This window comes from Miscanthus floridulus, chromosome 1, assembly GCF_019320115.1.
Source record: "Miscanthus floridulus cultivar M001 chromosome 1, ASM1932011v1, whole genome shotgun sequence".
Classification (NCBI taxonomy): Eukaryota; Viridiplantae; Streptophyta; class Magnoliopsida; order Poales; family Poaceae; genus Miscanthus; species Miscanthus floridulus.
In genome coordinates, this window is record NC_089580.1 from 199823494 (window position 1) to 199849413 (window position 25920).

Genomic DNA, 25920 nt, shown 5'->3' on the forward strand with positions numbered 1-25920 from the left:
CTGAATTTCTCCGCACCAGACGTCATTTCTCTTTGCAAGATAGTCGCACGTACCACGGCATCAGCGCTAAGGCTATCTCACCTAAAATATAAGATTTATTCATACTTTGAGTAACGCTACAGGCAAAAAGTTCAATACATATTCGATATTTTTTTCAACAATAAGATTAAAAAAAATCCTTTCTAGAAATAGGTTTTCATGAGAGATGATGCATATATTTGGGTTGTGTCTCTGAGGCAACCTAAAATAGGTCTTTCGTATAGGTACTCTATTGGAGGCTAATTTTGGATCTCTTGCTACCAATTTTAGGTTTAGATGCCCATATAAATTTCTTGCTGGAGAGAGTCTAATCGACTGTATCTTGCAGCTTGCCAAGAACAAGAGTAGCTGCTCATCTGGGCACGTTTTTTTTCAATGGTTAGTTGCAGTGTCTCACGTCATTGCGGCATGTTCGCGGGTTGGTTTTGGGCTGATAAATCTGGCGGGTGCTAGTTTACTGTGAGAGGAAAACACTATTGGTTGGCTGATAAACCCTGACTAAAACCAACGAGCGAACAGGCTGATTGACAAAAAAAAAAAAAAAAAAATCACTCGTAACCAATAATTTATGAGACTCTCAACGGATCGGGATTCGGTATCGTACCTAGCAGGCTGCTTGGTGAGATTGCATTGCTCCTTTCCTGGACACAGAAACAGCAGCTTGCAGGCATGTAGCGGAGGACCAGGAGCTGACTGCAACACTTTGATCATTCTATTGATGCTGCTGACACAACAACCATTGACTAGGCCTGATTATACACAAAGCCTGCTTATTGTTAACGATGAAGATCGAGAGCTGTTCTGCACAATCACATCTGAATTGTTGTCTCCACCGAGTCCATGAAAACAATGCAAAGCCAGCTGAGATAAAGGGGGCAGGGATCGATCACAAGTCGCAAAATCGGCTTGATTTTTGCTTAAATCAGCATGTTCGCTTGTTGGTTTCAGCCAGGGTTTATCAATCAGCCAATAATGTTTTCCCCTCACAACAAACTAGCACCAGCCAAACTTATCATCCCAAAAACCAACCAGCGAACAGGCTCATTGAGTCCTTAGGAAGACCTCTACAATACATAGTGAGGATTAGGCCATACTGAGGTCCGGATGCTGAAGCATATATATACAGGCAAGCAATCAATAAATATGGGCTAATAACCATACAAGAGAGCTGTGCTACTTATATTCGCAGCTTAATCCTACGCTAGCAATGTCATAATTTGATCATGCATGCCATCTTGGCTCTTGAGACGAGACCTTCATCTGAAAAACAATCTTCTAGGATGTTAGCTCTCACCGTCCTTTTTATGTTGACCGTTGGAATTTATTGAAACCTACCAAAAAAGAGGACAACATTGAGACCTTGGAGGCTTCTTTTAATAGCTATTGAAAAAATTAAGTACAAAGTTCACACAACAGTCTAAAAAGGACGTGCCCAGTGCAGAGAGCTTCCACTCTATGCGGGGTCTGGGGAAGGGGGTCGGTGACAAGCCTTACCCTCGCCTGTGCAATGCGAGGAGACCGCGACTCGAACCCGGGACCTTCCGGTCATAGGCGGTAAGACTCTACCGCTTGCACCAGACTCAGTTAACACAACAGTCTATTAATGCAAAATGAATGCTCACCTGACTTCCACTTGGTGAACTTTGCCCAGGTGTTTGTGCAGTAGGTGATCTTCCAGGAGAAAGTATTGTCGGTAAAATCCCAGGTGACTGACCATGGTTCGAAGCTGGGGAACGTAAGACAGAACTACCATGGTGGTATGGTGAGAACGGAGATGCCATAGGAGTCCTTCGAAGCCCCTGAGATAAGGGTCCACCACCAGGAGATATAGTAGGTGACAGTGATTTGCCTGGAGGTAACATGTTTATCCTGATCCTGTAACAAAACAAGAAAATCATGAGCTGTGGCATAGATTTAGATTAGCTATTCAGCATAAGTGGGAATTAGTGAAATACTTACTTGTTATGTACATCAACATACTCATCTGTTTCATCATAGATTTCTTCCTGCGAAGAGAGTCATGTCAGTTTACAATATCAGCCAAACTTTGTTTGAGAAAAAAAGAGAAGACAAACAAATCACCACGATTTAAGTTCAACTACAATCTTTTTTTCTAGTTTCTCTCCTAATTGAATAGAACCTAAGATGGCTAAAATGTTGCAACCAAATGATGTTTCCATAGGATATGGAGAACACTCATATAGCATCATTATCTAGTGATCTAGGTGCATACTTCGAAAAAAGAAAGAAAACATGATCAAAATGTTATGCTGTGAACAATGTAAATACTTGTTCCACACCATGGGAATTTTAATTAAGAAATATGCGCAACCTGTAGCAGTTCTTCCATGACATCTTCCATTGTGATTATTCCGACTGCCTCATCCATTGAATAGCTTGGAAGTGGATCGGTGTTAAAATCAAGAATATTTTCCCGCTTCCTTTCTGATTTCTTATTATATGAGCGCCCGTCTCCATGCTTCTCTATGTTAATTCTACGACTTCCAGCGGTGCTAGCAAAAGAGGGGGATGAGCCTGAAAGCCAAAGACAAATCGCGGTCATTTCCTGGAAATGCGTGTGATCAGCAAAAGGCTAATGGAATAGTACTGCATACACAGAAACAGACATCTTTTAGAGTGAAGCTTAATCACCGCAGAAAATTTACTAGAAAAAAAATAAAAGGCATGTACCATCAGCATGAGCATCTTTGGGGTTTATTTTATAATCTGCAGTTGTGCTCTTTTGCTTTTCAGTGGATGCTCCTGCTTCCTTTGTTCGTTTAACTACCACAGCCATGTGGCTGTGACCTTTCTGGAACTCATTTAGAATGTCATAGAGAGGAAGATCATCAGCCACCCTGATATACAGAACAGTGGCAACATGTTGTGGAAATTAGAAGACAATCAATGCAGATTACTAAGGAGAAAGATATGCACCCATATTATCCAAAACATTTATGAATAATATATTGAACGCAATGAGTTCTTATACAGTTATGAACCTCAAAATAAGATTGCACAAATAAGAAATAATTTATGGTTGCCCCTAGGGGCTAGGGCTGGTCTGATGATACCTTGGGATTTTTCTGATAGTAACATTACGAATGGGCACTTCATCCTCAGCTCGGCAAGTAATCAAGTTTTTTACCTGAAAGGAGGGATTTTTACTATTGGTCAACAAACAAATAGGAAATTTATAAATTGTTCAATTTTTTTTTACATTAAGGATACCCTGGAAAAAAATAGACCAGGGTAGCAATTGATGTTATCCAAAAGTGCAATCAATTTAGGTCACTCACCAATATGAGGCCGATAATATTGCTTGGAATCCCAGAGTATATAGGAACACGACTATGCCCTCTAGTCATTATCATACCCATCGTGTGTCTACAGAAAGATCAAATAATTCTATGAGTATAATATAACAATTATGGAATGCAAATACTCTAAGTTGAAAGATTCATACAAGTCCAGCTTAGCATTTATGTCAAGTGAGAAGGTTTCGGATATAGGAGTCATGGCATCTTTTGCAATCTTTTGAGTCAGCTCCAGAGCTCCTGTAATGATAGTGGTTTCATCATGAGTCAGCTCTCCACCTTTTCCAGCCTAACAACAAAGTAACAAAACACCATGAGTTAGATGGTAGCCAATATTGTTGTTTAGTTGTTGAGAGATAAAATTAAATAAAAGTCAAAAAGTTAATATTGATGCCATAAAGGAATGTGCAATCACAATTGTTTGGGCGTTCGTCCTTGTTCACTCATATTAAGTGCTAAAACATAATGAAAAAGGTTATCTGGAATCCAATGAACGAGAAAATGAGGAACTTAAAGATAACTTTCGAGTTGCATGAGTAAAATAGGCACAGAAAATGAGGAACTTAAAGATAACTTTCGAGTTGCATGAGTAAAATAGGCACAATAATTCAAGCGGCATAAACATGTAACAGATGAAATAGCACAACATGAATGCAAGAAACTGATAGGTACATAAAAACTGGATATGAAACTTTCAAAGAGAAGTGTATACTAACCTCATTGCCGTGCATATCAACTAACGTCTTTAGCTCAGCTCTTCTCATTAGTGCAAAATGTCCCTTTCCCAGTAGCCAGTCCAACAACTAAATGGAGACAATTATAAGAATCAAATAAGGTACTGCAAAGCGTAAGTAACACATACATATGCTACAGAAATAAGGAGTTTGGTGCCCTCAACCAAACTGGTTGCCTTGTTTTTATGTGGTGAAAAATATGTTTCTGATGTTCACGTTCTATAGAATTGACAAGTTGTGGCATTCACTTCACAATCAGATGTATAATTAATTCCATAGAATTGCTAATGGGTAACAGTCAGGTTATCGTGGAAGTGATTAAACTTTTCTTTAACTGGAACTGGTTTGCCCTAAATGAGTCAGCCACATTTAGAATTGTGCATATATACAGACATCTCCATTTACTTAATCCGGCGACATTATAAGATCAAGACAACGGTTCTTGCTTCACGTTTCCAGTTACTTCTTCTTGTGTCATTGGGCGGATACCAAGTTAAATAAGTGACTTCATAGTCAGCGTGCGCAATCCAATCCAATTTTATAAAAGGACGAAGCAGGGCCAATGACACCGTGTAACTTGGACGACTAGACGAGCATGGGGCGAAAATCCCTTTTCGTTGTCAAATGAAATTAAAATAATGAACCAGCTAGCGATCGATCTGTATCCTGCTCGCGGCCGCCCACCTGTGCCGTCCCATCCCAAATTCAGGCGGACAATCCGCCAAGCACAAGGCTTCAATCCCTCACTGCCTCTTTCAAGCACGAGGAACAAATCAGCAGCCGGAAGAGCAGCAGCACGTAACGTACCTTACTGATCGGATAGGCGACGGGGAAGAAGAGGATGAGCAGTACGCGGACCACGGGCGCCGCCTTGGCCCCCACGCTGAGCCCGTAGCGCGTGCAGATGGCTTGCGGGATGATCTGCGGGAGGAGGAGGAGCAGCAGGAATCGAATCAGATGGTGGCTCAATTCATTCGTCAGGAAGCAAAGAGGGGAAACTATTTTTCAGGACGAAAGGGCGACGTAGCAGCAGGAACCGAATCAGCAAGTGGATGAATGAAAGCAAATAGAGCACCTCGCCGAACGCGAGGATGAGCGTGACGGAGATGAGGATGGCGACGTAGGGCGGCACGAGCGTGTCGAGGAATATGGGCAGCGCCTCCATGGCGAGCGAGTTGCCGATGAGGAGCGTGCAGAGGAGCAGGTGCTGGTTCTTCACGACGGGGAGGATCCTGGCTGCGCGCGAGAGAGGGGCGAGGGCAACACATGACACAGCTTAGAATCAGAATAGAAACAAGGGTGCGGGCTAGCTGCTGCTAATCAGAAGCAGCAGCAACTGCTCCGGCCATGCCGCCGCCGCCGCCGCGGGTGAGACGAAACGAGGAGGAGGAGGAGGAGTACCGGCGTTGCGCTTGTCCTTGGGCGTGCCGGCCTTGGAGAGCACCTCGAGGTCGACGAGGCTGAGGGACATGAGTCCGAGGGTGAGGCCCGACATGAGGCCGGCGAACATGACGAGCCCGAAGCAGGACATGAGGTACACCCAGAACATGGTGCCGCAGCAGGCCTCATGGCTGGCCATCGGCGAATCGCGCGGCGCCGGCGGGCAGGCGGGCTCGGCGCTCTCTCTCTCTCTCGGCCGCCGCGGGGGAGGGGCCGGACGGCACGGGTGGCAGGCAGGGGCCTCCCTCCCTCACTGCTGGAGCGCGTGCCGCCTGCCTGTGCCTTGTAGGCGGCTAGTAGCTAGTAGTAGTACTAGCTAACTGGGGAGGTCAGGTCGCGTGTCCCGGCTTGCCGCGGCAGCAGCAAGCGTCGCGGGGTCTGCAGTCTGCTTGGCTCGGCTGCCCCTCCTCCTCGGCTCCAGGGCAGTCGACGGCCTCCTTCTTATGGGAGGCCGGCTCGCTTGGCTACCGGGGCCTCGCCGCCTCCTGAGTCCTGAGTCCCTGTCCCAGTGGCCAGTGTCCCTCGTGCCGTTTTGGCGTCGCGTCGGGCTGGCTTTCCGGTTCCCTTGTCGTTGCGCGCTCTGGCTGTCTGGCTCTGCCTCCCCGGCCCGGCCCGGCAGCCAGCACCCGCCCGCGCGGGCTCCTGCTTGCTTGGGCGCACCACCCGTCACGGTCAGTAACGGCAGCTGGTCCCGCCTGGCGCCTGCCCTGCCCAGCCCCTGGGGTTTGGGATGCCCGCCATGCCAGTCGGTGCATGCTCAGGTTGGCCTGTGGCCTGGCCCCAACCGATGTCGCGTTCGTCGGCAGTGGAGTGCAGTGCGGGGGTTCCGATCAGTTTCACTTCACGTCGGCTCGGCGTGTTGTCGTGTCGTGTGGTGGGATGGCATCGGCAGGCGGCGGGAAGCATCGGCCACCACGCCGCTCGCCGCCCAGTGAACCAACCTTCGGCCAGTGCAGTGCGTTCAGCGACGATCCTTGCACGTCTCCATGGACACTGGACTGGGCTCGGTGGGTGAAACATGCGTGCGTTACCGGGCTGGTTGCCCAAGCTGCCTGCTGCGTCTGCGTGCGTGGGATGGGGCGGGGTCAGAAACGTGACGGCATCCTCATCTGCTAACGTGCTGCCTGCTGCGGGGTTCATGGGCACCCTTGCCTGCCTTGCCAAGCCGGTGCCGAGTGCCAGCCCAAGATATTCCTCAAGCAGAGGCTCCCTCCAAGGGGTCTGGCCATTGTACTCCACTACCACGGTGATCTTCACACGGCTTCCTTGGTCTTCTACAGATTGCGTAATTCACAGGCTTTCTTCCTCCTCCTCTTCTTCGGACAAGAAAATTGGCACTCGTTGCCGTTTTTTTTCTCCACCCTGGATATGTCATATACCGTTTACTCCCTCACTTTGAAAAATGTACATCTCGTTTTATGAGAAAACGAACATTTCTAATTTGACTAAATATATTTAAAAAGGTACTAATATTTATGGTATGAAATAAGTATCACTATATTAACCAAAGAATATATATTTCTATATATAATAGTTTTATTAGAGGTATAAATATTGATACTATTTTTTATTAATTTAGTCAGATTTTATTTAAATTATTGGGAAATGAGACGTATATTCTTTTTGGATGGATGGAATACGAATTAAAACTGGTTTATAATTTTCACGTCTACATATTACAGGCATGGACGACGGCCAATGTACTAGCACGGTACTGCATTTCGTTTTTCTACGGCACTACCTCACCATTGACTTGATCGAGTCCTCAAGTTCAGGAGCTGATGGTGCTTTCAAATCGCTCCAAGTGATCGGGAGTCAAATTCACGAAAATAACGGAACAGCTTGCCGGGAAAGATTTTTTATACAAGTTGGCCATTCACGAGTAGGAGTCAAATTGGCCATGCACCGGGGCTATGCGAAGTGAACTGCAGCTGGTTAATTAATTATATATTTGAGTAAATTTTACGGTCGGTCCTTAAAGTATTGGTCCGATTTTATCTGGGTCCTCAAACTATGAAATCGTACTTTTAGCTCCATAATGTATTTAAGTGATCTCATCTAGGTCCAAAATAGACATGAGGAGGTTAAAAGCTGACGTGGTTGTCCACATGGATATGATTTAACCCAGTCACTGCCACCGTCGGTCAACAAGCGATCTGGACCGTGGATTTTGGATCGGGCGGGGTAGGAGGAGTCGTCCTCCCCTGTAGCTGCGCAGGGGTGCTCTTCGGCGGCGTCCTCATTGGAGTCGAGCCGGGACGGAGCTCCGGCGGACGATGATCTCCGGCGAGCGGTGGAGCGGGAAGAGGAGGCCACAGCAAAGTCGTCTGTCGCGTTCTCGATGGCGGGGAGGCAGCGGGGAAGGAAACCGAGGCAGTGGGATGGACGGTGGCAGTCTCGCAGGCGGGCCGCAGCCGTGCTTTTCGTCGCCATGGACGGCGGCGGCTACAGCCCGCGGTTCCAGCGCCAGGCCTCCTGCTCCTGCGCCCCCTCCATCTCGTGGCGGGGGTTCATCCTCGCAGGCTTCGACCTCGACGGCGACGATGACTACGACGACGACAACGTCGCCTTCCACTCCTCGTCATCCTCCTCCTCCAAGGTCAGCGGTCCGGGGGCGCCCTACTACTCCGCGGGGGGCCCGCGACCGTTCGTGCGTGCGAGGCTGAGGGCGCTGTGGCGCCGCATCATGCGGGAGAAGAGGCGGATCCTGCTCTGCTCCACCGGCTATGTGCCCAACATCACGGCGCTGATGTCCAAGGGCGGGTGCAAGGCATTCGCGTCGCTGGTGTCCAAGTCCCCCGACGCGCTCTCCGCGTTCCAGTTGGCGGTGGATGGTGACGTGACGGCGTTCTGCCCAATGGACGACGTCGTGCGCGGGTTCATGCCCAGCTACCGGATCCTCAGCGCGAACGGCAAGGCGTCGTTGCTGCTGTTCCACGCGGTGCCCGTCTACTACACGCTGCGGGGGCTCAAGTCCAACAACGGGCCCATGAACACGCTGGCCACCGACGGCGCCGCCAGCAACTACAACCTCATGGTGCAGAACGCGGGCGACCAGGTCACGCTGTGGACGCCGGCGTCCAACGATCCAGCCCGGGTGCGCTCCATCGTGTACGACAGAGACCCCGTCGCCATCTACGCCGTGGACGCGGTGCTGGAGCCTGTCGAGCTGTTCGACCCCGTGGCGGAAGCCCTCGCGCCGGCGCCCGCGCCAGTGGCGGTGGGGGTGGGGGTGGATTCGGGCGCTGGAGCGAGAGAGAGGTCACAGTGAGGGGCAAGACGGCATGACAGAGCAGCAGCAGGAGGAGGTGGCGTGGCGGTGCGACGTAGCGGCAGCAGGCGGCAGGCGCATGGCCGAGCCGCCACCGCTCTCTCATGGTTGCCTGCCCCGACGCGACGGCAAGGCCCGTGGCTCGCACGCTCGCCCCCGTGTGCCAGCGGCGGCAGCGTGACCGGCGGCACACGCGCTCGCCTGCCCCAGATAGGAAGGCGCGGCCCGTGGCCCCCGCGCACACCTGGTGAGCTCGCATGCCAGCGGCAGCTGGAGTTGGAAGATGAGCTGACACATGGGCCTGGCCTGGCGGTGACTGGGCTAGAAGATCCGGGCCGCGCAAGCCACGTCTCAGGGTTTTGTACTTAAATCATATCTACGTGGACGGCCACGTCAGTTTCTAACCCTCCTCGTGTCTATTTTGGACCTCGATGAGATCACTTAAATACATTAAGGAGTCGAACGTGCGATTTCATAATTTAGGGACTCTGATGAAATCCACTCAATACTTTAGGGACCGGCTGTGCAGTTTACTCTATATATTTTCAGACTAGGAAATTGTCGGTCTTCGTTTCTGCCAGGGCCTGTTCGCTTAAACTTATCAGCCGACTTATCAGCTAGAATCTATAATATTTTTCTCTCACAACAAAACAGCTTCAGCCGGCTTTAATGTCAGCCGAACAGAGCTAAATGGCGAGTTGCCACCAAATCCTGTGGGTAAACACCAACAAAGATCAACGGCCAGCAGTGGAGCTTACACGGTTGTACTAACTAAGAAACGATGGTGCGACGTAGAGCAGCAAGTGTGAGCGCGAGCGTGCGTCATGCTAGCCGGCACGAATGGCGACCAGCGTAGCGAGGCTGGTAAACCCGGCGGTGATCCAGGCGTCGGCCTCCTCCACAATGAGATGAAACAGCTGCAATGGAGTATACCCCGTTGAAGGTCCGGCGGTTACGTTCCACAAATTCCAGGTAAAGAGGACCGCGGAATCGAAGGGCATACGAGTTGCGATCCTTACTTTTTTTTTTGTAGTCTATATGTATATCTACACTAGGCAATTAAGGACGATGTAGTACTTGGAGCTTTGTTTTTTTTTTTCTTTCAAAGCTACTACCTTATCACTACTTTGATCCAGTCGCCAAGTCCAAGGGTACTACAACTGTACAATCAATCCAAGTGATCCAAAATCAAATCAAACGATAATATCTGAAGAAACTTGCTGCGGAAGATTTGAAATTTAACAATGTCCCAGATACACTACCTTTCAAAGATCGTTGAACTCTGACTAATATGTAATATGTACTCCATATAACGTCTGCAGATCATTGTGGGTTTTCTTTCTTCCGTATAGTAGTTATATTCGCGATAGGAGGAAGTATACATAGCAAATTAAATAAATACCTCATATTTTAATGGATGGAACATATGAATGTTCGTTTTTTTTGTTTATGACTGAGAAATATATAAATTATAGCACATCCTCCTAGCAACTGATGGCCATGTAGTATTTTAATTTGCTGGCATGATTGAGTGATCAACAGCACTGTCCTTAGTAACAAGGAGCCAGCACACACTGCACAGGTGAACATACACAGATCACTAGTGCTAACAATTTTTTAAACACAGTGGGAGTACTCGAGGTTACTTGTTGTGATCTCTGATCTGATGGATGATTCTCTGATAATCCCTCTCGGTGTTGGTGGCGCTTGCCTTTCAAAATGGGCTAAAAGGACAGATGCAACCGGTGGCGGCATATTCTGCTGGGGCGCATGGATTTGGGGGCGGACCATCCGGTGGCCACATTGTTGCCGAATGGTGATGCGCGAGCACGACGACGACGAGCTTGGAATATATGGCCGGTAGGTGCTGCCAACGTAAGGAAAAAAGACACCCTTTTTCGCCTCATTATCGTCTTCTCATGCTAGCTAACGCTAGCCCTCCCAGCAACCGGCTCCTTAACCGCCTCTTGACGAAGCTATACCAAGAGCATGTTCGTTTGCTCGTATACGATCGTGAATTATAAGTTAAAATAATATTTTCTCTCACATCAAACCAGATAGTAGTAAATAATCCACGATCCTTTACGACGAAACGAATCACCAGAAGAAAAAGTACTGCACGCAAGAAGCACACACACAAGATGGAGGCAAAAAAGAAGTGGTATGTGGCCTATTATCCTCCCTTCCTAAGGGCACCTCCAGTGTACAAGCGAACCGGAGAGGACGCCGCTCGCCCGGCCGCACGGCCGGCCTGCCTGCCTGCTGGGCGCTGCGGCAGCAAGGCGTGCGTGCCCCAGCGGCGGTGAGGCCCTCCGGAGGGGACGATGCGGTTGGGGCATGACCTGGACACTCGCAACTCCTCAGGCTCTAGCAACATCGGCTTCTCTAGTCCCTTGAACACAGTAAGTTGCTGACACTGATTTTATTTTTGAAAAGCAACACTAGAAGGTTCAGTTACAAGACTAACTAGGAGCACAATTACATTCCAGAAAAGAAGAAGATAATTAGATAGTACAATATTTAGTACATAAAAACAGGACTAATGCATACATAATTAGTGCCCAGGTTGGTTGGGTCCAAATTTTTCCCAGATGTGCTCAGTCAAGTCATTCTTGAGTCGACGAAGCATTTTTTCACTCCGAATAGCCACACCTATCTCAAGAACGCTATCAAATCCATGAATTGGCCCTTGACCCTATGCATTCAATGGTACAGGAGAGCTCCCTTGCTCATAGTTATAGTCACGGCGACCTTGATAAGCCTCTCTCTCCCCGACGATCATGTTATGCATTATAATGCAAGCATACATGATCTCACCAAGAATCCTTGCTTGCCACATATGTGCTGGGTACGTAAAATGGCAAAACGAGATTGCAACACACCAAATGCACATTCAATATCTTTTCTTCCTGATTCTTGATGCTGAGCAAATAGCTGGTGCTTCTCACCTTGAGGAACTTTATATGATTTGACAAAGGCCGCTCACTCAGGATATATGCCATCAGCTAGATAGCAACCCATGTCATATTCGTTGCCGTTGACTGTAAAGTGAACCTCCAGAGCTATTCCTTGTCTTTGTGCTGTGAACAATGGTGATTGGTTTAACACATTGATATCATTATTTGACCCAGCCACCCCAAAAAATACATGCCATATTCACAAGTCATGTGAGGCAACAGCTTCAAGCATGACGGTCGGCACGCCATGATCACCTCGGGTGTACTGTCCTTTCCATGCTACTAGACAGTTTTTCTACTCCCAATGCATGCAGTCAATACTTCCCAACATACCAGGTTCGCTTTTAGTTCTGACACGTATGGTTCGCATGCTCTAGTGTCTACGGTTTGGCTCGGATGTCCCATGGTTCGCTTCCACCCCAACACTGGAGGTGCTCTAAGCATTCAGTGTCCACAAAATTACCCATGCTGCCACTGTGTAATTGTGTTTGGCGAATGGTTTTCAAAAAACAAAAGTTTTAACTGCTGCAGTAGAGGAGATTGCTACGGTGGAGACAGAGCAATTTCAGTAGGAGCCAAAACCCTGACAAACTGACGCCGCCTGGGACTCCTTTTTTTTTTTCGAACGTGCTCTTTGCACGACATTCATTAAGCTGGAGTAGAAAAACTTAAAATACAAATGTTCCACAGCAGTAATCAAAGGATTACTGAAGCCGCACGACCACTGGTCACCACGCGAATGTGATTACAGGGAAAATACGCTGCGACCTAGGGAGCACGACAACATCACATAAGCGCCAGCAGCGGTAGCAGATGCCTGTATCCCGCCAGGCACCACTTATTCACCTCCTCCTGAATTAACAACGCCAAACGACTTGGTGCAGAGTGCCATTGAAAGTCCTAGCATTCCGTTCCTTCCAAATACTCCACCCGACGAGGAAGAAGAGGGAATCGAAGCCCTTGCGCAATTGCTTGTGCAACAGCTTCCTAGTTCTCAACAACCATTCCAACACTCTCTCCTCCTGAACGATCAGGACTTCCTGCAGCTGAAGCTTAGCTAGCAGAATGCTCCAAACTTCCTTGCTGAAGGGACAGCCAAGGATGAGGTGGTCCATTGTTTCCGACATCTGATCACAGATGATGCATGCATTCGAATCCTGAAATCCATGCCGATGACGTCGCTCCGCCGTCCAGCACCTGTCGTGCATGACCAGCCAGAAGAAGAATCGCACCCATAGTGGTGCCGCCATCTTCCATATTTCCTTTACGCCCAGTGGTCTCGAGGACCCGAGGAACATGGCCCCATAGGCCGATGCCGACGAGTAGGTTCCGTCCGTCGTGAACCTCCAACGAAAGATGTCCGGCGAACCCGGCACAAGCTGCACGTCCTGCAGTAATCGCCAGACCGTCATGAATCCGGCGATCACCGGCACAGTGAAGGCTCCGGTGATGTGGCGCACCCACGCTCGACCAGACAGCGCGTCACAGACAAGTGCGTTCCGCCGTCGCGCGGCCACTGCCCCAAACAATTTGCCGCGTGATGAGACTCAAATTTCAAAAAATAGAAAACCCTTCAATACGATGTCGGATGAAGATAATTTTTATATGTAAATTGTAGACCTCGATGAGATCTACAACTTTGTAGTTTTGAGTTTTTTCATTTGAGGACAGTAAGATGCTCGAAAAAATAATATAAAATTTCAGCACCATATTTTGTCGCGTGATAAGACTCAAATTTCAAAAAATAGAAAACCATTCAATACAATGTCGGATGAAGATAATTTTTATATATAAATTGTAGACCTCGACGAGATCTACAACTTTGTAGTTTTGAGTTTTTTAATTTGAGGATGTTAAGATGCTCGAAAAAATAATATAAAATTTCGGTGCTACCCAAAAATATAAAAAGTTACTGTTCACCAGCAAACACAAAGTTGTAGGGTGTAAATTGGACTTTACCCTTAAATGAATAATCCAACAAACACAAAGGGCATGGAACTTACCAAAGCATTCTGCATATTTCCAAGAGATGCAGAGATGAAAATATCACTATGCATGCTGATATAATAGTCAAGAACTGCAAGAACTGAAGCCTTCCCTTCAACATTATCAAGTTCCTCTACAGATGCAAGGCTCCTCTTGTCCTCCATATTTGGGACAAGTTCCTCTACAGATGCAAGGCTCCTCTTGCCCTCCACATTTGGGGACTTCCATAAAAAAAACTGCAAGCTGTATTCGTTGGACAGGAAACAGTGGTAGGCAAAAACTGCAAACACTAAAGCTGCAAATCTGACTTTGTCAAGCAGAGAACAAGACTGGGCATCACCTAAACATGCATAGTCCTGAATGACTGCACGACCAAACTTGGTTGCTACTTCACAATACTGTCCGTTTGACTCGACGAATCCAAATTCTGAAAGACTGAACATCATGATATATGAACACGATGTCCAGTGTGAGCATTCAGCATGATACAGGTTCTCAACACTTCGCCGCTCCTGTGTATCTCTGAGAACCAGCTAATTGCATGGCCAAATTACGAAGTTATCATTCATCTTGAGACATGACAATTTCATGTGTTGGATAATACAAAGCTGCAAGGTGCAACAATAGAATAAACAGGAACATATTGTACCAAAGTTTAGAGTTTTTAAAATGAAAGAAGAGTTCAGAGCTATTGGAAGAATTACCATTGTAAATCTGAATAAACAGCACCTATCCCGTAAACCAGCAAATCTGAATACACAGTGACACAACCTATTCCCGTAAACAGAAACTCTGAATAAACAGCAAATCTGAATAAATAGTGACGCCTATAAAATAGTGATTTATCTGTGATACACCTATTCCCGTTGCAAACTTGAATAAACACCTTTCATCAATAACAACTTTCATCACCCACGCATCGAATCGATCAAGATTATTTGTCCTATGAACTGCACTACATACAGCAGGCGGGCGCCGACCCCTGCCCGCAAGCGACGCTGGTCCCTACCCCTGGCAAAGAGATATGGCAGAGAATAGTAACCTGATTCGCAGAGCAGATATCGTTGAGACGGCGGCTTGCAGGAGATCGGAGACCGTGTGCGTCAGGGGAAGGGCGCTGATGTGCCTGTGAGTACCAGGACTCCGCCACCGCCTGCCCGTTCCGCAATGGAGGATGCAAGCGCGGCAATACCTGCAAGTTCGCGCACGACGTCTTCAAGTGCTGGCTCCACCCGGCGTGTTAGTGTTACCGCAGGCAGCCACGCATAGCCTTCCGCTGCCTGGCGCGATGCAGAGCGGGGGCCGGGTCCACTGCACGCGCGGGCGAGCGAAGGCATGCGCCAGGCGAGCGATTTTTCGCACGACGGCTGAACGATTCCACCGGGCTCGCATATAACAACTTTCCACGTTCTATAATCCTAATAACTACTTAGATCCAGGCCACCCGAGAGTGGGGTGGCGGCGCGTGCATGTCCATCCTCTCCCCACAAACAGCCTAACAGCTCCGCCCTACATAGATGGAGGCGGCCATGGCGATGATCCACTCGCAGCCGCACCTAAGCCTGCCGAGCTACAGCGACCTGGAGGACGACGACGGATTCTCCTCCAGCGGGGAACTACTGCGCGGCGGCGGCGGCACCAACAGCTCGGGCGGCCGGTCGTCGTCGCTGCGGCGGCGCTCCTACGGGGACGACGTCGCGATCCTTTCCACTGGCGGCGCCCCGCTCCCGCGCAGCAGCAAGCCGTCTCCGCGGCACGTGAACGGAAGAGGTGGGACGACTGACGAGCACGCCGTCGACGCCAACTTCCATGTCTGGACCACCGACGAGCACGCCGCCGAGGCCTACTTCCATGTCAGTGTCGCGCCCGGGTACGTGAGCTTCGAGGACGTGATCGGCGGCGCCGCCTTGTACCGAGACCGCAGCGGCCAACCGCTGGAGGCGGCCATCAGCGACCCGCTCATGAGGACGGCGTCGCGGCTGTACGTGCGCGAGGATGGCAGGTCGCACCACTGCCGCCAACAGTCGCCGGGCCCGCTGGGGACCCGCCGCGGCAGCGCCATGCACGCGATCATCAAGAAGTACGTGCATCCTTTGCAGGGCTTTCTCGCGGGCATCTTCTGTTGTATCATGCCTCGTGATCGATCAGCGACGACTCAAACCAACGGTTTATTTTGAAGTAGATTTTTTAGTTAACATTAGATCTTGGAAACTAGTGGCATAAGATTTGTAAGTGCTCACTCCGTTCTAAATTATAAGTTGTTTTGAATTTTCTATGTACGTAGCTTTTGATATGCATCTAGACATAGCGCATAACTAGATACATAGCAAAAGCTACCTACTTAAAGAAAAGCCAAAACAACTTATAATTTGGAACGGAGGGGTATTAGTCATGTGATGTTGGAAGTTGGAAGGCAAAAGCTAATGCTAGTTAGCTAATTAGTTAGTTAGTCATTGGTCATTGTCATAAGTTTCATGTTTTATTTATTTGAACCAGATGTTAGTTTTTGTTGTTTGCCGAAGATTCTCTCTGTCAGCCTGTTTTGCAGGTACACATCATTTGCAGTAGCTCACATATACTAGAAAAAGTTACACATCATTTGTTAGTACCTCATACTAGAAAAGGAACAATTGACGAGCATAGCAATTTGCAGCTGCAACTATTGTTTGGATGTGTATCAGTAAATCCTATTGGAACCAACTAGGAAACATGACTCTTTTGTTTTCAATGTTACATCTCACAAAAATGTCAAAACAATTTATTTTGTTCTTCCTATCCCATTGTCAAAATCGACGAGATTCTCTGACGAAAACAATAAATCAAAGTCATTTGCATAATAGGCAATTTCAAAGTAACGATGAAATTAGTTTAGAAAAATGACAATGAAATACAAGTCCTTTGAGATATAATGCAACCAATCTTGAAAGCAAATATTTTTGTTGAACAACATAAATGCAGCTATTATTGCTGCCTTGGGACATAAAGGCTTGGTTGGGTGCTACAATTTACCCTTCTTTTGCTCAGAAGATATATTTAGAAAGAGAAAACATTATTATGAAACGCATAATCTTTAGTTACCATTAATGAATATTTGAGCTTTAGTAAATGCCACAATTTTATTTATCATATGACAGTGCTACTTTAATGATTTTCAACAACTGTTTTGCTTACCAGTTTAGTAACCATACCCAGGTCTCTATACATTCCTATTACTTTCCTAAATTATCCTAATAAGTGCTTTTCCATACGGTTCGTTCCTACCAACAACAGGATGCTTTTAAAAAAAGAATTTGGAAATCGGTATCATATAGTACACATATTGTGCTGGTCTATTTATTAAAACTATGGTTGCATTTTAGAAATGTATGAAGCCTAATAGTAAACAACATACTAGGTTCTTTAATTTGGTTTTCCATGTTGGTCGTGCGCTCCTTTGTCTATGCTTCACTCTTTTCGCACCCTCATAATTATTTTTCACATGTCGTCGTCAGTATGCTGCAAGTGGACATTTATTGGTTTCGAAAATACCACCCTGGATGTATACTCAACAGCTAATGGATTCCCGCAGTCCTGATTTACTCAGAGCGGCTCAGTTTCTTCTTCAGTAGTTCAATAATTCCACTTTCAGTCCATGCCATAAGACTATTGTTTTCCTGCAGTCCTGCTTATTTTGCTCCCCGTGGACATGGATAGTTCAGAAGAATTTGTGTGCAAAATACATGGACCATAACCTACAATTTGAAGGCTATGGTCTAGAGATGCACATGCTGGATAACAATACAGAGACTAATCTTACTGATATTAGAATAGGAATCATAGATTATGATAATTTATTCATGCCGTCATCTAAATAAATTCCATTTTCTATATGTCACTATACAGAGACTGATCTTACTGAATAATTGGTCATGACAAGGAGATAAAGTTGTGCTATATTTCCAGCCATGCGGCTGGTTTGGGTAATGATATTGGCCATCAATTTATTCTTGCATACAGTTTCTGCTGCCAAATTATTCAGTTTCAGTAGTAATTACTTGCTTTTTTTTTCCGACCAGTAGTTACTCGCTTTTATGCATTTACTGTTTGCTGGAAGGGTTGTGCAGTTAATTTCATTCTTTTTATTGTTTTATAGTTCTCTCAGCCCAGTTTGTATTGCTTTGTCAAGGCTTGTCTCAATTTACCCTAACATTTCAGGGCTGGCCGTTACGAGGTGGATGGGTATGTGTACAGTGCAGCAGAAGAACCTAAAATAATGATTACAGGGAAATGGAATAAGTCTCTGACAGCCTGTTCGTTTCGGCTGAAACGATCGTGGATTATTACTGCTGACTGGTTTGGTGTGAGAGAAAAATACTGTTCTAGCTTATAATCCACGATCATTTACGACCAAACGAACATGCTGCCAACCCTGTGACCAAGAAGGCGATCCTCTTCCAGGCTCGTACTTTCTGTCACTTTCTGTTACTATGGATAACTTCTGTTATATATCCAGAAGATGCAATGCTGGTCACATTTTTGCGGATGACTGATGCACTGAACTGGTCACACTTGACTCTGCAGATCTGGAGAGCTGCTCTTGCCCCACAGAGCGACAACTATCAGTACACACACTTTGCACACAAAATAAGCAGCTTGGACACAGCACCTAAGAAGCTGTTGGCATCTGATACGGCCGGTTAGGGGAGTCCATGTCGAGAACACAAGAGGGCGAAGGAAGTCGCCGAGATCGCCATGTCCTTGCTACATCGATGGCAGTATGGCACATTGATCATCGGCAGTGCTACCTTCATCCGCGGTCTTTATTTAGTTGAAATCTTAGGGTCGATAAAAACAACTTCCGCGTAGGAGTATATCATGTCCTTGATGAATATAGTTTTGGCCCAGATACCACGACCCAGCCCCGGGAAACACTGGGCTAAATCGAGACCCATCTCTCTCCTTGAGACAGGAGGGCTGCATTGGCAGCCCAACAATCACGTCGTAGGAACACTGGGCCAAATCGAGACCCATCTCTCTCCTGGAGACAGGAGGGCTGCATTCGCGGCCCAACAACCACGTCGTAGGAGCCCACTTTGTGGCTCGAAATTTGTAACCATCACTCTTTTTCCCCGAAACCAAAACAGAAAAAAGGGGAGTGCTGCTGGCTGCTGCCTGCCGCCTGCTGCCAACCACCCGTGGTCCCATGGAAGAGAAGAGAGCATCGCCGGAGTCGGGGACGGCGTGCCGAGAAGGAACACATAAAGAAGACGGCGGCAGGGCGGAGATGGGGAGCCCTCTGGGCGGGTGGCCGTCGTACAACCGGCATAACTTCAGCCAGCTCGTCCCTGCCGACCCCTCCGTGCAGCCCTCGGTCGGTCAGCAACTTGCCCTTCCTGGCGATCTGCCCTCTAGTATCATGCTGTACTGCTAGGCTCCTTTCTTCCTGATGAGCTTACACAAGCTTGAATGTGTTTAATTGACCGTGTTCATCTGCGCTTGACCTGTTTCTTTCTCTGGTTTCTGATGCCGTCGAGGAAAAAAAAATCTCTCTCTTTTTTATTCCGTAGTATCACTTTCGGGCAGGAGGATTACTACTAATCGGTGCCCGTATTGCTAGTTTTGGCTGGAATTTTGGTATGGATGGCTGGAGAAATGGGGTCTCACTGTTTGATTTTAGTTCAACTGCCGAAGACCTGTTCAATTTGAGGGGACTGTCTGGCCAATTTCCAAACATAGAGTCTGGATTTCTCATGGTCATGTCTACCCTGGGTAGATTCAGTTGATGTGGTACTGGTGGACTAACGGTAGTTCAGTTCATGGCTGCTAATGCTACCGGTTGATTTTTATAACGTCAGAAATTCGTGCTGGCAACTTATATTATGAATGATATATCCATTTCACCTGGTGCTAACGTTAGTTCTTTTTTCTTTCCCTGTGCGTTTCTCATCAGAATGTCACACCCGCCACTTATGTTGCGGCCCACAGGACTGATCCGCCACCCAATCAAGGTAACCCCTTTCCATGTCCTTAAGCCAATGATATTCTGCTGCATCCATCAGCAAATTTGTCCCATCTGATTTCCTCGTTATGCATTCGCATGCAACTAATACTATGCAATTGCTTATTCGCATTAAGCCAAGAATCCCCTTTTTTATTTATTGTAGTACTTTGTAGTTTGTACGTTATACATTGCAGAATAGGTTTCCTGAGCTGTTTCGTCTGAACTGACGTTCTTCAGGTAGATGACTCTCTTTGCTTCAATGGAGCATGATTAGCGATAAGCTTTTGTGCATGTGTAGTCGTGTAGAATGTGTCTGCAAGTCACAGATGGTGGTATCAGCCATAGTGACAGAAGCTCTGAACACCTTACCCTACACAAACGACGCCCTCTGCAGCTTTGCTGTGTTTACCTGAACCCAGCAGCTCTGAACCTCAATCTTGTTGCTGGTAATCTGAACTCAGGATCTAGTAGATATGATAGATAATTCAGCAGTTGCTGTCTTAGCCATATACTCCAATACAATACAATACATTACGTTCCTTGCTGGCCAATTTACCAGTTGCAAGTACTAACAGTACCAGGCTATCAGCTTTGATTATGCGATTTCATATAATTTTCTTTGTTTGTTGCAAAATCCTATAGAAATTCTAGCGTTAAGCCTTAAAAAACGCAACTGGGAAACATTGCCTGTTGTATTTAGGAAATTCTAGATTCTTAAGGCTAGCTTTCTTATTTATTTTTTTTAGATAATGGATAAAACAATATCCGGCCTCTACATCCATAGATGTACACAGCCCATTATTACAAAGTTTTGGAGGAAAAAGAGAGAGCCAGTCTTATAGATCGACCCGGACGCTAATTCAAACAGTATAAATGTTTCCATCCTTTATTGGATATCTCTAAAGCAATTATTTCCAATTTCTTGCTCATCGTAGAGAGCGCGTCCTTGGCTATCTCATCACGCTGCAGCTGGGCCCAAGAGCGTAACCAGTACGCTCCTCTGAAAATTACCTACATCATAGAGTTAGATCTCATTTGATTAAAAACAGCATCATTACGGCATCTCCAAATAGCCCAAAACATGGCAGCCACCCCCATCCAAATCAAATTTCTAATCCTTTTATTTTGATTAGTTAGCCAATTACCAAACATGTGGCTGATTGATCTTGGTTGGGTCAGACTAGTAGCAAAAAAGATAATCCTCCATATCATTTTGGTAAGGGGACAGTCTAGTAACAAGTGTTGGATAGTTTCATTCCCATTACAGCAGATGCACTTCTGACTCCCCTTCCAATTTTTCCTAGCGAGGTTGTCTTTGGTTAAGACGACACCCCTTTGCAAGAACCAAAGAAAGATTTTAATTTTTAGAGGAATTTTTATCTTCCAGATCTTCCTATGACGAAAAGGTGTTTGTGTATCTATAAGATAGAGATACATAGAGCGGACAGAGAATAACCCAGATTTGGTTAAACTCCATCTGAAGTATAATCTGAACCTTCCACCAATTCGACATTTGAGATCCGTGCTACTAAACTAAGCCATTCTGCAAGTTTATTATCCACCAGAGCCCTTCTAAAAGAGATGTTTAGTGGGCTAGTAGTCATCACTTTTGAGACTGTTGCGTGAGGATCCCGCACTATATTATATAAGGATGGATATTTAAATTTCAGAGGCTTATCTCCTACCCATGTGTCGTCCCAAAACCTAGTGTTGGTTCCATCTTTAATATCGAATGAACCATTAGCCAACACCTCATCTTTGATATGCATGAGTCCTCTCCAGAAATGAGAGTCCTTGGGTTTGGCTGCCACCTGAGTTAGGCTCTTGGAGCTTAAGTATTTATTCCGTAAACGAGATTGCCATATGCCTTCTGAGTTTAGCAGATTAACCAGCCATTTGGCTAGAAGGCATTTATTTTGCAATTGTAAATTTAGGATACCTAATCCTCCTTGGTCCTTAGGACGGCAAAGGATGTCCCATCTGGCAAGACGATATCCATGTTTATCTGAGTAGCCTTGCCAAAAGAACCTTGATTTATAATGATCCAGGTTTTTAATGACCCCCTTAGGGATTTCAAAGAAGGACATCATAAACATAGGTAGGCTGCTTAAGACTGAATTAAGCAGAACTAGTCTACCCCCATATGACAGGTATTTCGCTTTCCAACAAGAGAGTTTCTGTTCGAAACGATCTTCCACCTTTCTCCATTCAGAATTCAGGAGTTGTCTATGGTGCATTGGGATCCCTAGATATCTGATGGGATATTCCCCTGCATTGCATCCAAAGAGACTAGTATAAAAGGATTCCATCTCTTTAGCTGCACCATAGCAGAAGACTTCGCTCTTGTGGAAGTTGATCTTCAGCCCAGATAGCTGTTCAAAAGCGCAAAGCAACAGTTTCAGATTCTGTGCTTGTTCTGGGTCGTGATCAATAAAGATAATGGTGTCATCTGCATATTGTAATATGGACAGACCATCGTCTATAAGGTGGGGGACGACACCTCTTATCTGACCATCGGCTTTTGCTCTGTTAATAAGTAGAGCTAACATATCTGCAACGATGTTGAATAAGATTGGTGACATTGGATCTCCTTGTCTGAGTCCACGTTTGGTCTGGAAATAGGGTCCTACATCATCATTGACCTTGATTCCCACACTTCCTCCGGTGACCATAGTTTCAACCCATCGACACCATTTGGGGGAGAAACCTTTCATTCGTAGCGTTTGTTGTAGGAAAGGCCACTTCACTTTGTCGTATGCCTTTTCAAAGTCAATCTTGAAAATGACACCGTCTCTCTTTTTGGTGTGAAGTTCATGGATGGTTTCGTGTAAGATAACGACCCCTTCCATTATGTTCCTACCTGTCATAAAGGCAGTCTGCGTTGGTCTCACCACAGTTTTAGCTACCATATTAAGCCTATTTGTGCCCACTTTATATTTTAAAACTCACGTTAAGAACACAAACTGGCCTGTATTGCTGAATTTTTATGGCATTATTCACTTTTGGGATTAAGGTAATAATACCAAAATTAAGACTGTAGAGATCAAGAGCCTCCCTATGCAGCTCAGCAAATAAGGGTAGAAGATCATCCTTGATCACTCCCCAAAACACATGATAGAATTCCGCAGGAAAACCATCCGGCCCTGGAGCTTTATTACGCTCCATCTGGAAGACCGCCTCCCTCACTTCAGATTCAGTGAACGGGCTGATGAGGATGTCGTTTTCCTCCGGTGATACCTGTGGAATATCCAGGTTTTGGTCTTCCCTAAGGGAGATATCGAAATTCTCCGGCTGGCCAAAGAGTTCTTTATAATAAGTCGTAATATGACTTTTGAGATGATCATCACCGATCACAACACCTTGATCATTTTCAAGTTTATAGATATGTTGCTTGCGATGTTTCCCGTTGGCAACTAGATGAAAGAACCGAGTGTTAGCATCCCCTTCCAAGAGGGTTTTAACTTTGGCTCTCTCATACCATTTTAGTTCCTCCTCTCTCAGAAGGTTAACTAAACGTTCTTTTAGATAATGCTTCAGATTAATCTCTTGATCAGATAAGGGAGAGATCTCAGCTTTCTTATCAAGATTCTCTAAAAGAGCTAGCAGAGTCTGAAACACACTGACTATTAACACGTTAATATTGATTCATCTAGTCACAGCAAATGGTAAATTTGTTTTTGACGCTAATTCAGACTACTGCATAGTTAGTGTTCACCTCGAATACAGTAGTCCAGCAGAGTTAAGATCTATACCATAGCTGATCATCGCTCTTGATATCTCAGCATTTGCCGTGCCAATGGCCTTGTGTGGCTTATATATACCTACCATGGCTGAGTTGGTTTGCCTTTGTTCCATCGTGTAGGTTGCTCGGGAGATTTGCACTGTTTTATATACTTAACCTCCAAAGATTTTCTCAGAGCATGAGAAAGAGGAAGAAAATTTTGAGTTAATTGGTCCTTTATGGGTCAGGGATGTTGATGTTAAAAATGAACCCAGAGACTAGTTAAATGTATCCGTCATAATAGACCTTAAGAGTGGAGTCTCTAAGACTTCAGTAAAGTTGGAGCCGCCCATTTGAAAATGAAATCCACAGAGTTCTAGAACTGGCATGACCTTGAGAGAAGTTAGGTTAATTTACTGCGAAATGGTAGCCTAATGGTCACACTAACTAGGATTTTGGCTCGAACACTCTGGTTGTCAATTTCTATAACATATGTCGCTCTTTGTTGTGGTCATTCTCTGGTCTTGAACAATTTACCAGGTTAGGCGAAACCACAAGAAGTCCTTATTGAATTCGTGCCTTTTGGCACAGCTGATTCCACATCCTGTCGGTGAAAATATAATTGTGTGCTGTCTACCAACTGTATAAAAGGTCCCAAAAGGAACAAGCTATGATTGTGCCTTTATCTGGGGCTGATGACATATTTTCAGAGATGTTATTTGTCAACAATTGAACAATCCAAAACATTTAAGGGATACTTAATCCTGAACTATTGTCGGCACTTCAGCCAGAGACTTCTGGTGAATCGCAGTGATAACAGCAGAGATATCCCAATTTGTGGCAGATAAATGTACTGAACAAATCATGGGCATTCTTTAACTACATGCCTAACAATTCTCTCTTTTTAGTTTCCTTTTTCCTTATCATACCGCTGCACTATTTTATAGATAGGTCCATGGTTCACAGTAGTTCAGGCTCAATATCTGCTTCCTACCATATCAGTTTATTTACTTTCAATTCCTGTGGGGGCACTACTCCGTTTCCTGCTAACATTGTCACAAACCTCCCAATTCCTTTATCAACTTTGCTGCATGGAAACCATCCTTGTTATATTTTTACCTCTTACTGCGGACTGAATCGCACCCTGGAATTGCAGTGATAATAACGGAGGCCAGGAACATCCTGCTGAGGCACTTCTACCAGAAATCCGCGGAGAAGGTGAGCTGCTACTGCTAGTAAGACTTCACTATCAAGGCTGCTTAAAACCACATCACTAATAAAGAATCTAAGAAACCCTGTCCTGAACTGTAGCTGAGGCCAAAGAGAGCTGCTCCGGACAACCTCGCTCCGGAGAACAACAAGCAGCCCAGGGGACCTGTGGGCGACGTCGGTGGCCAGTCAAGCACAAGAAGCTGAAGCCACAGCTGGTGGGCATCCTCCCCTGCCTCTGATCTCTCGGTGTCATGCAGATGCAGCCTGCATCTCTCACTCACAGGTCACAGCTGGTGTTCGGCTGATCCACTCTTGGCTTATTTCGTCTAATTCAATAGCATTATGTGAGAAAGAATAAGCTGAAACAAGCTGAGACTAGACTAAGAACAGCCTGTCATGGCACCTGAGAGACGAGACGAGACGAGGCGAGACGAGTTCGGTGCTTGCCATTTCACATGGCACTAGTGTGTGCTGTGCCCGTGCTGCTAGCTAGCTAGGGTATAGCCCTACCACCCTGTGCTTTGGATCGTGCACAGTGTCAACAGCTTTTTCAAAGGCTGTTGGTGATGATTGCACTCTGAAAATCTCGTCTTCTGCTGTCAGATTATACTATACTGCTGCCGTGCAGCTGCTGCTGCTGCGCCAGCCAGGGGCAAGCCATGGCATGGACCGTGGTTACGAGCGTAGCCTGTTCGCTCGATCGTTCGAATAATATTTTTCTCTCGTACCAAATCACTCAATAGCACTTTCAGTTATGGCTTATAAGTTAAACCAGTCCAAACGAATAGGATGCATATCTCTAGAGACATATTTATAAAAAAATTCAAAAAAAACTAAAAAATAAAAAAAATGGGGAAAAGGCTACCAAGAACCTTGCTGTAATTATTAGCCTTGCTTTCAGGGATGATCTGCTTATCCGTCTCTTCCTCCTAGTCGCCGGAGGGACGAGCGAGCCGAGCCGCCGCCGCCGCCCGGGCCGTGCTGCCGTCCTTTGTCTCGTGTGGCCACGGGATTTCGATGCGATTCCGCGGGGGTTATTTTCCTGCTGCTAGTGTGTTTTGTCTGCTCGCCGAGGCGGGCCGGCGCGGCGTGGGCGTCGCTGTCGGAACAGCCGGGCGTGCACGGCAGGCAGTCCTTGCTCCTTGGTTGCTCTCCAGCTAAGCTGGCGCATGGCGTTCCGTTGCATGCGACGCGATGGCGAGGGCGGCGTCAGTTTCGGTCGCCGTTGGAGTCGGACGCGGACGCGGCAATGCCAATGCGCCG

General features: G+C 46.4%; 4 protein-coding genes across 4 annotated transcripts; 3 read left to right on the forward strand and 1 right to left on the reverse strand.

The window, feature by feature from the left end:
• Nucleotides 1-923: 923 nt before the first annotated feature.
• On the reverse strand, nt 924-5952 carry LOC136450103 (DUF21 domain-containing protein At2g14520-like). Its single transcript, XM_066450392.1, has 12 exons — nt 5492-5952; nt 5166-5326; nt 4898-5011; nt 4073-4159; nt 3506-3645; nt 3339-3426; nt 3114-3187; nt 2731-2897; nt 2372-2574; nt 1999-2045; nt 1662-1914; nt 924-1370 (listed from the first exon to the last, which is right to left on the reverse strand). The coding sequence occupies exons 1-12, from the start codon at nt 5667-5669 to the stop codon at nt 1323-1325; spliced, it is 1560 nt and encodes a 519-aa protein (XP_066306489.1). The 5' UTR covers nt 5670-5952; the 3' UTR covers nt 924-1322.
• A 1959-nt stretch (nt 5953-7911) lies between these two features.
• Nucleotides 7912-8801, forward strand: LOC136469959 (fasciclin-like arabinogalactan protein 1). The gene is made up of 2 exons (XM_066467965.1): nt 7912-8057; nt 8261-8801. Exons 1-2 carry the CDS (start codon nt 7912-7914, stop codon nt 8799-8801), a joined length of 687 nt encoding a protein of 228 aa, XP_066324062.1.
• Nucleotides 8802-15211: 6410 nt separating this feature from the next.
• On the forward strand, nt 15212-18136 carry LOC136508995 (uncharacterized). The gene is made up of 2 exons (XM_066503787.1): nt 15212-15824; nt 17939-18136. The coding sequence occupies exons 1-2, from the start codon at nt 15262-15264 to the stop codon at nt 18111-18113; spliced, it is 738 nt and encodes a 245-aa protein (XP_066359884.1). The 5' UTR covers nt 15212-15261; the 3' UTR covers nt 18114-18136.
• A 733-nt stretch (nt 18137-18869) lies between these two features.
• LOC136509002 (DET1- and DDB1-associated protein 1-like) lies at nt 18870-25400 on the forward strand. Its single transcript, XM_066503799.1, has 4 exons — nt 18870-19094; nt 19674-19731; nt 24602-24663; nt 24757-25400. Exons 1-4 carry the CDS (start codon nt 18927-18929, stop codon nt 24859-24861), a joined length of 393 nt encoding a protein of 130 aa, XP_066359896.1. The 5' UTR covers nt 18870-18926; the 3' UTR covers nt 24862-25400.
• The last annotated feature ends 520 nt before the right edge of the window (nt 25401-25920 follow it).

Bases quoted from the DNA above. Each gene is read 5' to 3' on its own strand.
- LOC136450103 (XM_066450392.1), bottom strand. From the start codon at position 5,669: ATGGCCAGCCATGAGGCCTGCTGCGGCACCATGTTCTGGGTGTACCTC. The intron at 2,575-2,730 runs GTACATGCCTTT...TTTGGCTTTCAG, and splicing joins CAAAGATGCTCATGCTGATG to GCTCATCCCCCTCTTTTGCT. The intron at 2,046-2,371 runs GTTGCGCATATT...CTCTCTTCGCAG, and splicing joins TCATGGAAGAACTGCTACAG to GAAGAAATCTATGATGAAAC.
- LOC136469959 (XM_066467965.1), top strand. From the start codon at position 7,912: ATGGACGGTGGCAGTCTCGCAGGCGGGCCGCAGCCGTGCTTTTCGTCG. The intron at 8,058-8,260 runs GACCTCGACGGC...CACCGGCTATGT, and splicing joins GGTTCATCCTCGCAGGCTTC to GCCCAACATCACGGCGCTGA.
- LOC136508995 (XM_066503787.1), top strand. From the start codon at position 15,262: ATGGAGGCGGCCATGGCGATGATCCACTCGCAGCCGCACCTAAGCCTG. The intron at 15,825-17,938 runs GTACGTGCATCC...CTAACATTTCAG, and splicing joins ATGCACGCGATCATCAAGAA to GGCTGGCCGTTACGAGGTGG.
- LOC136509002 (XM_066503799.1), top strand. From the start codon at position 18,927: ATGGAAGAGAAGAGAGCATCGCCGGAGTCGGGGACGGCGTGCCGAGAA. The intron at 19,732-24,601 runs GTAACCCCTTTC...CTGGAATTGCAG, and splicing joins TGATCCGCCACCCAATCAAG to TGATAATAACGGAGGCCAGG. The intron at 24,664-24,756 runs GTGAGCTGCTAC...CCTGAACTGTAG, and splicing joins ACCAGAAATCCGCGGAGAAG to CTGAGGCCAAAGAGAGCTGC.